A 14,719-nucleotide genomic window follows, 5' to 3' on the forward strand; every position below is an offset into this window, starting at 1 on the left:
TGCCCTGCCGCCCAAACAAGAAAGGCACCCGTACCCGCTCCCACCCTTTCCTCCCGACGACGCATCATGCTGGAAGTCACAGCATCCCTTCCCACAGACGGTGTGTCTCTCCCCCTGTGCTGGGGCCTGCCCACTTCTCAGGCCAGTGCTACCTCCCCGCGCCCCACCCTGTCCCCTCCACGAGCATCTTTGCCCGCCTTGCAACGCGCTCCGGTGTGTCTGGTCTACACAGCCCCTCCCCGATGTCTGTTATCTGCCCACAGCCGAGGACCCGTATTTCCCCCTCAGAAGCGCGTTTTTTCGAAGGGTTATCTTGTCTCACGGCCTCCCCGTTCTCACCTTTCCCTCTCCCCTCGGCTGGTGCGGTCCCCTCCCACCCCGCCACGGTCTCCGGAGACCCCAGGCTGCTGCCCACTGGCCCTCGCTCCTGCTCTGGTGTGGAACCCCAGGGTGCCACCTGTGCTCCGGGGTGGGGGGAGCATGATTCATACTCCCTAGTGACCCTGCTGCCAGAGTCACCAGTTCACATTTCACTGTTCTGCTCATTTCGTGCGTCCCAATGCGTCTCCCGTTTCACTTGTGCTGCCCTGTCCAATGTCTGCTGAAGCCAAGCACATTTAAACAGATGGGCGCTGCTGGGCGTTCCCCCGTCTGCTGGTTCCTGCTCACTTCCAGGAACCCTGGATCCCAAATCTGGAGACGCTCTGCAGAAAATACTCTACTTAGTAAAATGTTGAAGTAACTTAGCTTAACTTTCACGAATTTCATTAGCTCCACCGTTGCCATGCTTACTCAGCGCCTGTGTGGAAAGCGGACGCTCTTAGGAGGTTTTCATCGTGATGACTTCATTTTGCCTTGGTTCTTTACTTCTGCAGTGACATTCCATCTGTAAACAACACAATCTTCAAAGCATGACAGAGTGTATTGATAAACTGCCCCTGAATGCCTGTGTTTACTTGTTAAACCTTCCCAGTCAGGTCAGAATCCATTAATGTTTCCAAAAACTCATGTAAATAATGCTGCTGTAGCATGCAAACAGTTTCCAGAGTATTATGAAAAATTTTAACTCATTTGTAAGTACACACATACGACTACTGCGATAAAGCAAATATTGCAATAAAGCAAGTCACACAACTTCTTTGGTTCCCCGGTGCATATAAAAGTTATGTTTAGGCTTCCCTGGTGGCTCAGTGGTTGAGAGTCCGCCTGCCGATGCAGGGGACACAGGTTCGTGCCCCGGTCCGGGAAGATCCCACATGCCGCGGAGCGCCTGGGCCCGTGAGCCATGGCCGCTGAGCCTGTGCGTCCGGAGCCTGTGCTCCGCAACGGGAGAGGCCCCAACAGTGAGAGGTCCACATACAGCAAAAAAAAAAAAAAAAAAAAAAAAAAGTTATGTTTACACTACACCGTAGTTTATTAAGTGTGATAGCATTATGTCTAAAAAAACCTAAAATGTACATACCTTACTTAAAAAATTATGCTGTTGGAAAAATGGCGCCGATAGGTTTGCTTGATGCAGGGTGGCCACAAACCTTCAATCTGTAAAAATACACAATATCTGCAAAGTGCAATAAGACGAGGTGTGCCTGTAATGGAAAACAGTATCAGAATTTACTACCGTGTAGACCCATTATCAGAGCGATTCCTGTGATGTGCTGGTGATGTGCATCGACTACTTTATGATATTCCATCTCCATCGTTGACTCCTTACATGAACAAAGTAGAATACAATAGCTTTCCATGTAAGTCTCTTGGAGTGCTTTCTATCTTTTTTCTTTTTTTTTGGCCATGCCCGCATGGCTTGCAGGATCTTAGTTCCCTGACCAGGGATTGAACCCGGGCCACGGTGGTGAAAGCCCAGAATCCTAACCACTAGGCCACCAGGGAACTCCCTCTATCTCTTCTTTTTAACACTAGCACTTAGAGATTTACTGGAAATTGCAACAATGGTGTTTTATGTTAGACACACACATGTATTTCATGTAAATGTTTCAATTAAAAAATATAAAATTTTTCAAAGGAAAACGTAACAAATATCCACACACTCATCACCCAAGATGAACAAATGTTAGCATTTTGTCATAGTTACTTTTGATTTTTTTCTGAAAAGAAAGGAACCATTGCAGATCAAGTTGAAATTCCACTTCCTATTGCTGTAGAAGAAATTACACCAAAACTTAGTGACTTAAAACCACCACTTTTTTTTTTTTTATTGAAGTATAGTTGATTTACAGTGTTGTCCCGATCTCTGCTGTACAGCAAAGTGACTCGGTTTTACACCGATTCCATGGGGCAGGGGTTCAGAGCTCGCCCAGCAGGGAATGCTCGTCTCCGCTCCATGATGTGTGGCCTTGGGTAGGAAGGCTCAGATGCTTTCTAGTCCATTCTTCACAGTCGTCCTATATCTGGGCAACCATGTGAATGTCCCCTTGTGACCCTATCTTTCTAAAACCTAAGCACAGAAAGCAGTGGAGATGCAACGTCAGAACCAGGTGTTGTCAGTGCTCTTACATTATTATTTATCCAGCTAGGTTAGAAGGGAGCTGGCATTAATTAATCAAAGCATGCACATTTGACTTAGTTATACTCTAATACGTTCTAATCGTTAGCAGAAAGCACTCACATCTTACTTCATGTCACATTTTACAGTGTTTAAAATACATTCGCCTTTATTCCCTCAGTTGAAGCTTCATGAAAATAAAACCTGGTAAGAATCTTAAGTTCATATTTTGTATGAATCAAATAGAATACTTAATAATAAAATGCTTTAGAAACCGTATAGAGCTATCAACACGCCCATTGCTATTAAGACTCACGGTCCAATTTTTCTGTGATCTAGTTTCGTACTGCAATCCTGCCCCATGCGTAATCCTGTAGCTCGTCGGTGACCCTGTTCCCTTGGCTTCCACCTCATCTCTGTGTGTCAAAATACAACCAGATCTTCACGGCCCGGCTCCAACACTGCCTCCTCCAAAAGCCTTTCCTGGCACGTACTTCCCAGCTGGACTGCATCTCTCTCTACTTTGTGCTTGCGTAGCATTCTGTGTTTCTCTTGTGAGATTTCAACACATTCCACCTTGTATTCTGTTTCACATACTGCATCACCGGTGCTCAGCTGGGAGCTTCGAGCAAACCGGAGCCTAGTCCTGCTCCCTTCTCACTGCACGACAACATGCCTGGCGCCGGGAGCCTCCTGGACAAGTCTTTCCACTGTGCTTAGCTGCCTGTGCTGCTCTCAGGCTGGGCAGAGTACAAGATCCGGACGTGGGCTTCCCTGGTGGCGCAGTGGTTGAGAGTCCGCCTGCCGATGCAGGGGACACGGGTTCATGCTCCGGTCCGGGAAGATCCCACATGCCGCAGCGCGGCTGGGCCTTTGAGCCGTGGCCGCTGAGCCTGCGCGTCCGGAGCCTGTGCTCCGCAGCGGGAGAGGCCACAGCAGTGAGAGGTCCACGTACCGCAAAAAAAAAAAAAAAAAAAAAGATCCGGACGTGCCTTCAGTGTGGCCATATCTGGCAGGACAGAGGACTCTCCCCTGGCTTACCTAAAGTCACCCAAAGCCCCCCCAGTTTAGCGAGAGGACGCCGGCTTCTGACAGGGGCATTTCCCGGGACTCACACCATCCCGGGACCGTGGGGCTCGTTGGTGAGGGCTGCACTATCCAGTTTGGAGCAGATGTGGATCGAGAAGAGACACAAGAAAGAGAAAAAGACTTGACAGCGGCAAGGCTGTTCAGGCCTTTTCTAGGATGCGTGCCAACCTCCGGTTTAAGAATTAAGTAATTAAAATAAATGAATGTCTGTCTCGTCTCCAGCTTCACTTGTAAGCACTGCAGTGACAGTGGCTGGAGCATCTCTGCCTCCCAGGGACACCGGGAGGGACATACCAAGTGGGTGCACGTTATTTTCTGAGTGGCTCGCTTTGGAAGTCTGGCACCTAATGCTTCCCCAAGCGGGTTGGTGGACAGCACTGTGAGAAAGACCACGTGGTCACCTTACACCTTGGTGGCAGCGTCTCTCTCCAGAAACTTATCAGACCAGACCTGGACCTTTGATGTGGCATGACGCGGGGTCTCACAAACAGCCAGATCCACGTGAGTGCAGCCAGTCAGCACCACCGCCCTTCGGAAATGCCCTGTCATTTCGACATAAGAAGTGCAGTCTTAGCAATGATCTGTTTTCCTGCTGTTTAGCCTACTCTGAGCCAATAAAAAGACAAAACAGTCAAGGTGACACTCTACTGTAGAACCTTCCTTCCTTTGCAAAACAAACATAATTTTAGGACCAAGATGCATACCTCTTGTACTCAAGCAGTTGGTTCTAAGAGCAATATAAAACTAGAGTAATGCTTGAAGAGAAAGCAAAAGTATGGTGTGATACCAACATTTTTTTAACGTTATACCAGTAGCAGAAAATTTTACTGCAAGCATGAGGCAATATTCAGTTGGCAAGAATATGATGGAAGTAGCTCACTTACTGAAAAGAGAGAGCTTAATGAAGTCTAAGTAATTATTAAACATTTGTTTAAAGAAAAATGCCAAGGGTTTAAAAAAAAATCTCAGAACAAGAGAGTTTTGGATATTTGCTGCAGAATACATCTATCCAAGTAAAAGTAGTTAATGATCTCTTGCACCTGCTTAAATGAAGAACGTATATTCCAGCAACTTTTTTTTTTTACATCTTTATTGGAGTATAATTGCTTTACAATGGTGTGTTAGTTTCTGCTTTATAACAAAGTGAACCAGTTATACATATGTTCCCATATCTCTTCCCTCTTGCGTCTCCCTCCCTCCCACCCTCCCTATCCCACCCCTCTAGGTCCAGCAACTTTTTAAAACTGCACTTCTTTGTATGAGGCTGCAAGGGTGGCAGGTCGTGGCATATGGGGTGTCAGAGGGGGTGGACTCAGGAGTTAGACGTTTCAGGTCAGCCTCCTCCCCACCTGCTGACGAGCATGTAACCTCCAGCTGGTTTCCTCATCTTCCTGATCTCAGTTTCCTCATCTGTAAAATGAGGGTAATAATCATGTCTACCTCACAGGGTTGCTGGGAGGATTAAATGAGATGGTGTACACGACGAATTGAAAGCTTGACTGTAGGGTACTCAGTAAATGTTAGGGGTCAGTAAAAATAAGTTTCAGCCACTAGATTCCAGATGTGAAGCCTGCCAGAGTACCTACGATGAGACATCATCTCTGTATTTATTCACCTGAACACCTGGATGTGTAGACTCAAATGGCCAGGTTGCTGAGCGGTTGTATTGCTGTGTCTTGCTTATTTGGTTAATGTGTGTTCAAGGCACTACCCTCCCTGACATCCGCTTTAAGGAGCCTTAAAACAGGGTCTTCATGAAGTCCATCTACATTTTTTTTGTTTGTTTCAATAGCTCCAAGTAATCATAGGAAAAACAATTTGTTTTTAAAATGTAGTAAGAAGCACAGATTTTCAGTGTGGGACCTTGAACAACTAATGGTAATGTGGTCTTGGGTCCATGAGGAACTAGAATGGCAATCCTGGATGACACATTAATTGTGCCCTGGAACCAACAGAGTCGACGTGCATCTCAGTCCTGGGAAAGGAGCTGAGATGCCTTTCAAGCCTTCCTTCTAACACCCCCAACACCTGGACAAGGGCAGTTCCGGGCATCTTAAGGACTTTGGGAAATACACTGTGTGTGTGTGTGTGTGTGTGTGTGTGTGTGTGTGTGTGCTAGAAATAGTGTTCGGAGTAATATAGATTACAAAGTTTGTTCTGCGCTTTGGGTCAAATATTATAATTATAAACTCAGCAGTCACAACAGGGAAACACTTGCAGAGCAGTGTTCTCCAGGTGGAGTTTAGTCAATAACCCCATTGTCCCAGACTTCCTTGAAGTGCTCTAACCAAAAATCCTGGCCCAGACTCTCCTGAGATTGTTTTCTCAAGGCTCTTTTCCTGATTCTAATCAATTGGAAATGTTATGAAAATAATTCTATTGTCAAATCCCACTTATTCCTGCTCCCAATTACAAACCACCGAGAGAACAAAAAATAAAGTGAACACAAGACACAAACGGAGGAAGAGGCCATCTGCAGAGGCTGCTGAGAAAGCTTAGTTTTGGCACAAAGACTTTAATTTTATTGAAGTATAATTGATTTACAAAGTGGTGTTAATTTCTACTGTACACAAAGTGATTCAGTTGTACATATATATATATTCTTCTCCATTATGGTTTATCCCAGGATACTGAATATAGTTCCCTGTGCTCTACAGTAGGACCTTGTTGTTTATCCATCCTGGATATACTAGTTTGCATCTGCTGACCCCAAACTCCCAATCCTTCCCTCCCATCCCCCCTCCCCCTTGGCAACCACAAGTCTGTTCTCTATATCTGTGAGCGTGTCTCTGTTTCGTAGATATGTTCGTTTGTGTCGTATTTTAGATTCCACATCTGAGAGCTATCATGTGGCATTTGTCTTTCTCTGTCTCATTTACACTTAGTATGATCATCTCTAGGTCCATCCATGTTGCTGCAAATGGTGTTATTTCATTCTTTTTTTATGGCTGAGTAATATCCCGTTGTATATATACACCACATCTTCTTTACCCATTTGATGGACATTTAGGTTGTCTCCATGTCTTGGCTATTGTGAATAGTGCTGCTATGAACGTTGGGGTGCATGTATCTTTTCAAATTATAGTTTTGTCTTGATATATGCCCAGGAGTGGGATTGCAGGATCATATGGCAACTCTATTTTTAGTTTTTTGAGAAACCTCCATACTGTTCTCCATAGTGGTTGCACCAATTTACATTCCCACCAACAGTGTAGGAGGGTTCCCTTTTCGGCACTCCCTCTCCAGCATTTGTTATTTGTAGACTTTTTAATGATGGCCATTCTGACCTGTGTGAGGTGGTACCTCATTGTAGTGTTGATTTGCATTTCTCTAATAATTAGTGATACTGAGCATCTTTTCATATGCCTATTGGCCATCTGTATGTATTTTTTGGAGAAATGTCTATTTAGATCTTCTGCCCATTTTTCAATTGAGTTGTTTGCTTTTTTGTTATTGAATTGTAGGAACTGATTGCACATTTTGGAAATTAATCCCTTGTCAGTCACATCATTTGCAAATATTTTCTCCCAGTCCATAGGATGTCTTTTCATTTTGTTTATGGTTTCCTTTGCTGTGCAAAAGCTTTTAAGTTTGATTAGGTCCCATCTGTTTATTTTTGCTTTTATTTCTATTGCCTTGGGAGACTGACCTAAGAAAAACATTGGTGTGATTTATGTCAGAGAATGTTTTGCCTATGTTCTCTTCTAGGAGCTCTATGGTGTCTTGTCTTATATTTAAGTCTTTAAGCCATTTTGAGTTTATTTTTGTGTATGGTGTGAAGGGTGTGTTCTAGCTTCATTGATTTACATGCGGCTCTCCAACTTTCCCAACACCACAGCTGAAGAGACTGTTTTTCTCCATTGAATATTCTCTGGCACAGAGAATTTTTTTTTTTTTTTTTTGCGGTACGCGGTCCTCTCACTGTTGTGGCCTCTCCTGTTGTGGAGCACAGGCTCCGGACGCACAGGCTCAGCGGCCGTGGCTCATGGGCCCAGTCACTCCGTGGCATGTGGGATCTTCCCAGACCGGGACACGAACCCTTGTCCCTTGCATCTGCAGGCGGACTCTCAATCACTGCGCCACCAGGGAAGCCCCCTTGGCACAGAGATTTTTGTTTGTTTGAGTCAGTTTGCCATTTTTAAACTTCGTGGTCATTTGTTGACTTATGCTGACAATAACTTCTGCTTTTCTTATTGGTTTATATAATGTTCTGTGTCTCCTCTAAAATTTCTCATTGTGTCAGTATTTTGTTTCTTTCCTAATCTAATAGTAATTGTTTTACTGATATGAGTCACCTGGTGTTTCTAACATTCATTCCATGTTCACAGGACAGAAAATATCAGAACAGGAAAGCACAGACCCTCAAGACTGTCTGTTCAGTATCCTGAGTTTTGACGTGTGAACAAAACTAAGGCTCAGAAAATTCTAGACTGATGTGTCAAAGTCAAAAAAGTGTAATAGGATTAGAACATGGCTTTTTAATATTCATGTCACAATCAATGATTTTTTTAGAAGATTAAAAAAGACGTGTGTTAAAGTGGAAAAATACCATAGATTTAAATTCTGTAGGCCAGTTTTTATACTCCGGAGAAGTCAATTTTTATGTGGCACTGTTGCTGGTGTTTCTTCAGCTTGGCTGCCTGTGTCATAAGAGTGTGTTCTATTAGAAAGTATGGGCTTTAGCAGACTTTAAAAGGTGTACATGGCACTCTATGTTCTGACTAGATTATGAAAATCTTTGGCAACTGTAGTTTCCAAAAGGAGAAAAGGTATTTGAAACACAGAAAGTGAAATCTAGAAAGATGTAATAGGCCTCCTCTATCCTAGAATTCCTCTTCAAGGAATGCCTGATGGACAGTAATATGTATCAGGAGATCCTTAACATCTCAAGATGGCAGACTTTAAAAATTTCTACATCAGGCCCTCATATGGGAGGTGGGAGAAGGGGAGTCTGTCTTTCTCTCCAAAGGACAGAGAAGATCACGTGTTGACTTTTCTCAAAGGGGATGGTTAAGCTCATTGTGAGATTTATTATTATTATTATCATTATTTTTTTTTAATTTTTTTTGTGTGTGTGTGGTACGCAGGCCTCTCACTGTTGTGGCCTCTCCCGTTGCGGAGCACAGGCTCCGGACGCGCAAGCTCAGCAGCCATGGCTCATGGGCCCAGCCGCTCCGTGGCATGTGGGATCCTCCCAGACCGGGGCACGAACCCGCGTCCCCTGCATTGGCAGGCGGACTCTCAACCACTGCGCCACCAGGGAAGCCCCAGTGGTGCCTCTTGATGCCGGTGAAGTCACCTGTTCTAGGTGATCGTTGCAGACTCTTGGGCTTCCTGTCTCGTCTCTGGGTCTCGCTATCACCTCCTTGGAATCTCGTTCTGTCCCGGGACCAGGGCTTCTGCCCTGGACCTCTCCATTGCAACCTTCCAGACTCTTCCTCTAGCTTTTAGAACTTCTTCCTCCCTGTTGTGAGCTCTCTCGATGCCTCTGGTTTCCTGAATAAGAAACTCTGTCCCTGCAGGACCTGTGCCCCCTTCCCCACTGGGGGGCGCAGACACAAGTGGTTCTTCGGCTTCAAACCTGAGCCTGGCGCCTCCACTGCTGCAGGCAGATCTGAACCTCATTGGCCCGCACGCTTCTGTCCTTGAGCCTAGGCTGCCCATCGCCCTGCTCAGTACCCTTCTTTCCCCCTTTTTTTCCTTCTAAATGCAACTCATTGTTGAAGGATCTGTTTAGGTCCCACCTTCTTCACGAATCTGACTGCTCTGGGTCCCAGCAGTCCTTTCTTTCCCTGAGGCCCTCACGCATTTATAGTCAATCCCATTCCATTTAGACCTCAATTCCTCTGCATTTGCTGCCCATGGATTGGTCCTGGCTCTCTAAGCCGTGTAATAAGCTCCTCACAGAGGCAGAAGCAAAGCCTGCTTATCACTGGTATTGCTCCCAGACTTATCTGCATGAAGCCAGGCACACCACTGGAAGCTGTAAATACCTGATGATTAGTTTTCATACCTGCAGCTCATCACGATGGTTCATACAGATCAGAAAAGCATTAACTTTTTGGTATTAAGATACCCAAATAATGCTATCGGATCATGTTAAAGAAATTTTCATTAAAACTAGACTTAATAATGACGTCCTTCCCCCTCATGGAGACCCAACCCAAATGACTTTCTTTATGATTACACTATTTTTAACCATTATTAGGCTCTGTGATGGCGGCTTGTTGATTAGAAATGGAATCCATCCATGGGGGTCGACGTGTGTTTGTCTGGCCAGTGCTAAATGTAACCAGAGGCACCCTGCTCCCAGTGGTCAAACCAAAGGCACACTGGAGTCAAATACTGTGATGTCCTCTAAACTTAGAATCTCTCACGTGAGAATTTGTTCAAGAAGGCTAAACAAGACATCTATGGCAAAGCCAGCTGCCGGTCATCAGGGGTCATTCCCTGTGGTTTCAGGAGAGGGCAAGCCCCCTCCTGAGGTCCTAAGTCTCTTGCATCCCTGCATTATTTTTACCTTATTTCCTACCTTTGGCCTTTGTATATTGAAGATATTCTGTTACTCTGGTTCTAAGGATAATTTAGAAATCAAAACTTGAGCATAGATCTGATAATGACCTGCTCCAGCATTTTATCATTACAACTCAAGTTAACATAATGTCTGTTTGGATTTTAATGACTAGGAAAAGCTAAAAAAATCACTTGGTTGGAAGCTCTTCGAAAGTATCTAATTAGGCTAGAGTTGTGCTTTCTGCAAAATGAAGCAATGTGATCCCTTCCAGCATTCCATGAACAGTTGTTTGAATCTTTTTTCAGATTGGCTTTCTGCTCATGCCAAGGGGAGTAATTCTCTTTGTGTAAAAATGACTTGAAATTTAAATAAAAGTGACTTTAACGAAAATTAACGGGATGGGTACACCTGGATTTATGAGCATTTAAAAATAACTTTAAATATGTACACTTAGGGGAAAAAAAGGAGATGCTTCACTTGTTCTTGGTAGATTGCCTTAGGACAGACGTAAATGCTTGTGTCTTTGATTCAAACTTAGTTAAATTTGACAAGAGAAGGGTTTTAGGTCTCCCTGGTAACTACAAACAGCTTTTAGTACTTTATTTCAGGAAAAGGTCTTCAGCCTATGACGTTCATTGGCTTTGGTACATGCCAACCTCTCTCTAGACACAAAAACATATCTCAGACCCAGAGCTGTTTTGGCAGCAGGCAGCGAGCTCAGAGCCGATTAGGAAGCACCAGCCCCGGGAGGCAGGGGTCTGACTCCTGACTGTACGTGCAAAAGTCAAAACCAAGCCCTTCCATCCTTGTGACTGCAGTGTCTGTTCCCTACTGGGAACCTAGATGTGTGTTTGTGTGCATTTCTTTTACAGGTATGTAATTTGTTTATATTCTTTTGTGCTTTTGAAAGATGGCAGGCTCCCAGTCCTAAAAAGAGAAACTAGGCTAGGTATTTCAAGCGGGAAGGGATTGAATAAAAGGATTTGGGTTTGAGCTGTTTTGGAAAGGCTAGAAAAGCAAGGAAGGACAGCTCCTGCAGAGCTCCTGCCCCGCTCCACAGCATTACAGAGCCTGTGGATCCTGTCCATTTGCCCCTGTGTAGCCGGGGAGTGGTTAAAAGCACTGACTGTTGTCACTGCTACAGTTGGAGCCAGTGCCGCTGCCACAGCCAGAAGCAGAATCCCCACTACCTGCCTTCTGATCTTGCACCAGCGCCCCCTACTGGCAGAACCTAAACAGAACCCCTGCTGGCAAGGATTCTGAGAACTGTAGTTTCCACTCCTCCAGCACCTGAGATGCAAAACAAAGTATAGAGGACTGACAATACGTGGTCTGGATGGTATCATAGTGCTTTAGAAACTAAGTTATCATAGCACTTGAACCACTTAAACATTTATTTTAAATTAATTTTGTTGTGATACAAAATACAAAAAAATCCTTTTTGACAATTTCTTTTATGGGAGAGTGAAAAAGATCACTGTTTTTTTAAATAAATTTATTTCTTTTTTATTTATTTATTTTTGGCTGCATTGCGTCTTTGTTGCTAAGCGCGGGCTTTCTCTAGTTGCGGAGAGCGGGGGCTACTCCTCGTTGCAGTGCACGGGCTTCTCATTGCGGTGGCTTCTCTTGTAGCGGAGCATGGCCCCTAGGCATGTGGGCTTCAGTAGTTGTGGCTCGCGGGCTCTAGAGCACAGGCTCAGTAGTTGTGGCGCATGGGCTTAGTTGCTCCATGGCATGTGGGATCTTCCCAGACAAGGGATCGAACCCGTGTTCCCTGCATTGGCAGGCGGATTCTTAATCGCTGTGCCACCAGGGAAATCCAAGATCACTGGTTTTATATTGGAGAATATCTTTGTGTTTAAAGAGTACTTAGGGGTATTTTAATTCACACAATTCAAAAGCAGCTAAATATGTTCATAAAAGGATAGCTCTTGCTGGGCCTTGCTGTGTCATCTATGAAAAGCATTCCTTTATCTTTAGTTAACCAAGTTATCTGAAGCTCAGCTGGAGGAAGCAAATTCTACTCTTTGAGACGTTATATTTGACACTGGCTGACATTTTTCTGTGTCAAAATGCTTTCTCTGGTGGTTAAATCACCTGTTTGACCTCTGAGATTTTATATACTTTAATTGCATCCTTTATATGTTTAATTCTAATGGGAAATTATTTCAGATAAATAATCATCTGCAAGTTTACTTAAAATGAAATTGCTGTGCTTTGGAAAACCAGTACCTACATTGACAATAAATCTCTTTTAAGTTACTACTACTATGCATATATGTGTATATTCTTACTTCTTTAATCTCCATAAATCCTTTCAGTAAGTCTATGAAGTGAACCAGCTACTACTGACCCCAGTTTTTTTTTCCAGCTATGTTAGTTGACAGATCATTAGCTGTAGAACCAAGACAAGTCAGGTTTTATAAATAAATATTATTACAGTTTGCTTATGAATATGTGTCTATAAGACCACTCACAATTCCTATTCCAACAACATTAATTTTCTCATCATGCTACAGTCTAGAGCAGTGGTCTTCACACTGGGGCAAGCATACCATTTGGAGGTGTGCAGAGAAACTCACAAGGTAGAGGGCCTGGCTACTTTGAAGGGAATCAGTTTTCAGAGCCTCAACGCACATATGTCCAAAATGGATCTGTCTGAGGATATGTGCATGATGAGGATACAGGTCTTTTCCTAATATCGTTCTCCCCCTTTGCGGAAGGACTCCTACCTCTCTTCCATCTTACTATGATGTATTGACCTGGGGTTTTAAAACCTGTGGGGAACCAAACTGTGGGACAGTTTGGAATATTGGTAAGAAAGTAACTAAGAAAGAAAGTAAATGACCCGAATGATTTGATTAAACAACTTTTTGTAAGTCTGGTGGTTTCCATTTCTTTCCTGACAGCAAGACTGTAGGAGTCTTAAATGGCATGTTGGTTAATAGAAAAGTTAAAAATAATTTTGATGATAGATTGTTCTGTAAATCTTGGCATTGAGAAGGAAGCAAAAGAATTGAGTAACAATACTGTAACAAAACTCTCTCCGTTCCCATTAATTTATTTATACAGACAAGTTTTCTTGGCACATAAATTTATAAAAACGAAAAACAGGAATAGAATAGATGTTGAGCCCTAACTCATTCTAGTAATAAATAATCTTCAACCACAGATTACATGAACTAAGTGGAAAACCCCGGGCTTTTTTAACATTCTTCTAGAAAAGGGGCAGTGCATTTCCAACAAAATTTTACTTCTGAGTAATAATTCTTTTTCAAGATTCATCATATGTTATGTTTTTGTCAATTGTGTTCTAAAAGTAACTTATAACCCAATCAGAAAGGATTCTAATAGTTAGAAACATTGTCACAGAAAAAAATGTTAATTAAACATCAATTTATGTACATAATTTATTACGTGCAGAAGTATTTATTTACCTGTGCATTAACATAATACACATTAACACAAAACACAATATTTTCTACATAAAATATTAGGATATATGTATGTGGGAATGAAAATAAGAATTCAAAGAGAAAACAGATTAGTGTCAAATTTTAGGCTATTAAAGAACTTGTTTTCACTGGATAATGGTAGGCGTCACGTGGCTATAGTACTTTATCAGATACAGTTGAAAGAATGACTTTAAAATGTCAGCATTTGTAGTGTACTGAAAATTACATCCATGGCAGACAGTGAAACTGATAAAGAAGACGTTTATATATCACTGTAAAAATACCTATGTGATACACTTAAAATTTTTATTTAAGGAGCATATGAGCAAAAATGTTTAAGGATCATTGGTCTGGACAGATGATCAGGTGTCTTGAGGGTAAGCATTGCCACATGTCTCCGTCTCCCATGTGTTTTCTTTGTTTTCCCAGTTTGACCTCGTGTGTGTCAATGCTTGGATGCTGGACCTCACACAAGCCATCCTAAACCTGGGCTTCCTGGCCGGGGCATTCACCTTGGGCTATGCAGCGGACAGGTAAGCATGGGTATGGCAGCCAGTTTACATCTAGACAATGATGTGTACCTATGGAGACGAAGGTGTTTCATGTTAACTATTAGAAAAGTATTCTTGCTAATTTTGGAAAAAAAATCTGAATTCCTCCACTTATGACATTCATACCTGTTTGGCTGCACTAATTCCTTCCTTCGTAAACTTCCTCTCCTCACCCCTTGAACTGTACAGATGGTTGGGACTGCTCCCCTTGGGTCTGAATGCCTCCGAGAGGGAACACAGAGCAGCAAGGCCGTGACTTCATGGCGGGGCCCATGGCGGGCTGGTTGGATGCTGTGGAGGTGATTCCATGGGCTTCAGTAACTCGCTGATCACGGTTTGATTAATTTCAGCATAAGGTCGCCCCCTTACAAATTTGTTTCATTTAATTAAAACCAATTTTTGTATTTATTCTACAAATGAAAAACTCTGCAAAAAAAAAAAAGTTTTCCAAAAACCATGAAAAGAATTTGATCTATTCTTGAACATCCACAAATACCCCAGTTAATGGCAGACACAAAGTGAGTGTATATATTCAAGACAGTCGCGCTCTCTCTTCAGATATCCCCGTTTCAGACATTGTTGATGTAGGTTATTGTGCTCCTGTTTAACT

At 43.2% G+C, this 14,719-nt stretch overlaps 1 protein-coding gene across 1 annotated transcript in view; it reads left to right on the forward strand.

Moving 5' to 3' along the window:
• SLC22A3 (solute carrier family 22 member 3) overlaps positions 1–14,719 on the forward strand; it is a gene marked incomplete at its 5' end in the record, with an annotated part of 81,659 nt that overhangs the window by 19,492 nt on the left and 47,448 nt on the right. Inside the window, one exon of the mRNA XM_079716070.1 lies at positions 13,988–14,091. Within this exon, the coding sequence (XP_079572196.1) occupies positions 13,988–14,091 (104 nt within the window). The remainder of the gene's footprint in view (positions 1–13,987; positions 14,092–14,719) is intronic.

Source organism: Hyperoodon ampullatus, assembly GCF_949752795.1.
Source record: "Hyperoodon ampullatus genome assembly, chromosome: 12".
NCBI lineage: Eukaryota > Metazoa > Chordata > Mammalia > Artiodactyla > Ziphiidae > Hyperoodon > Hyperoodon ampullatus.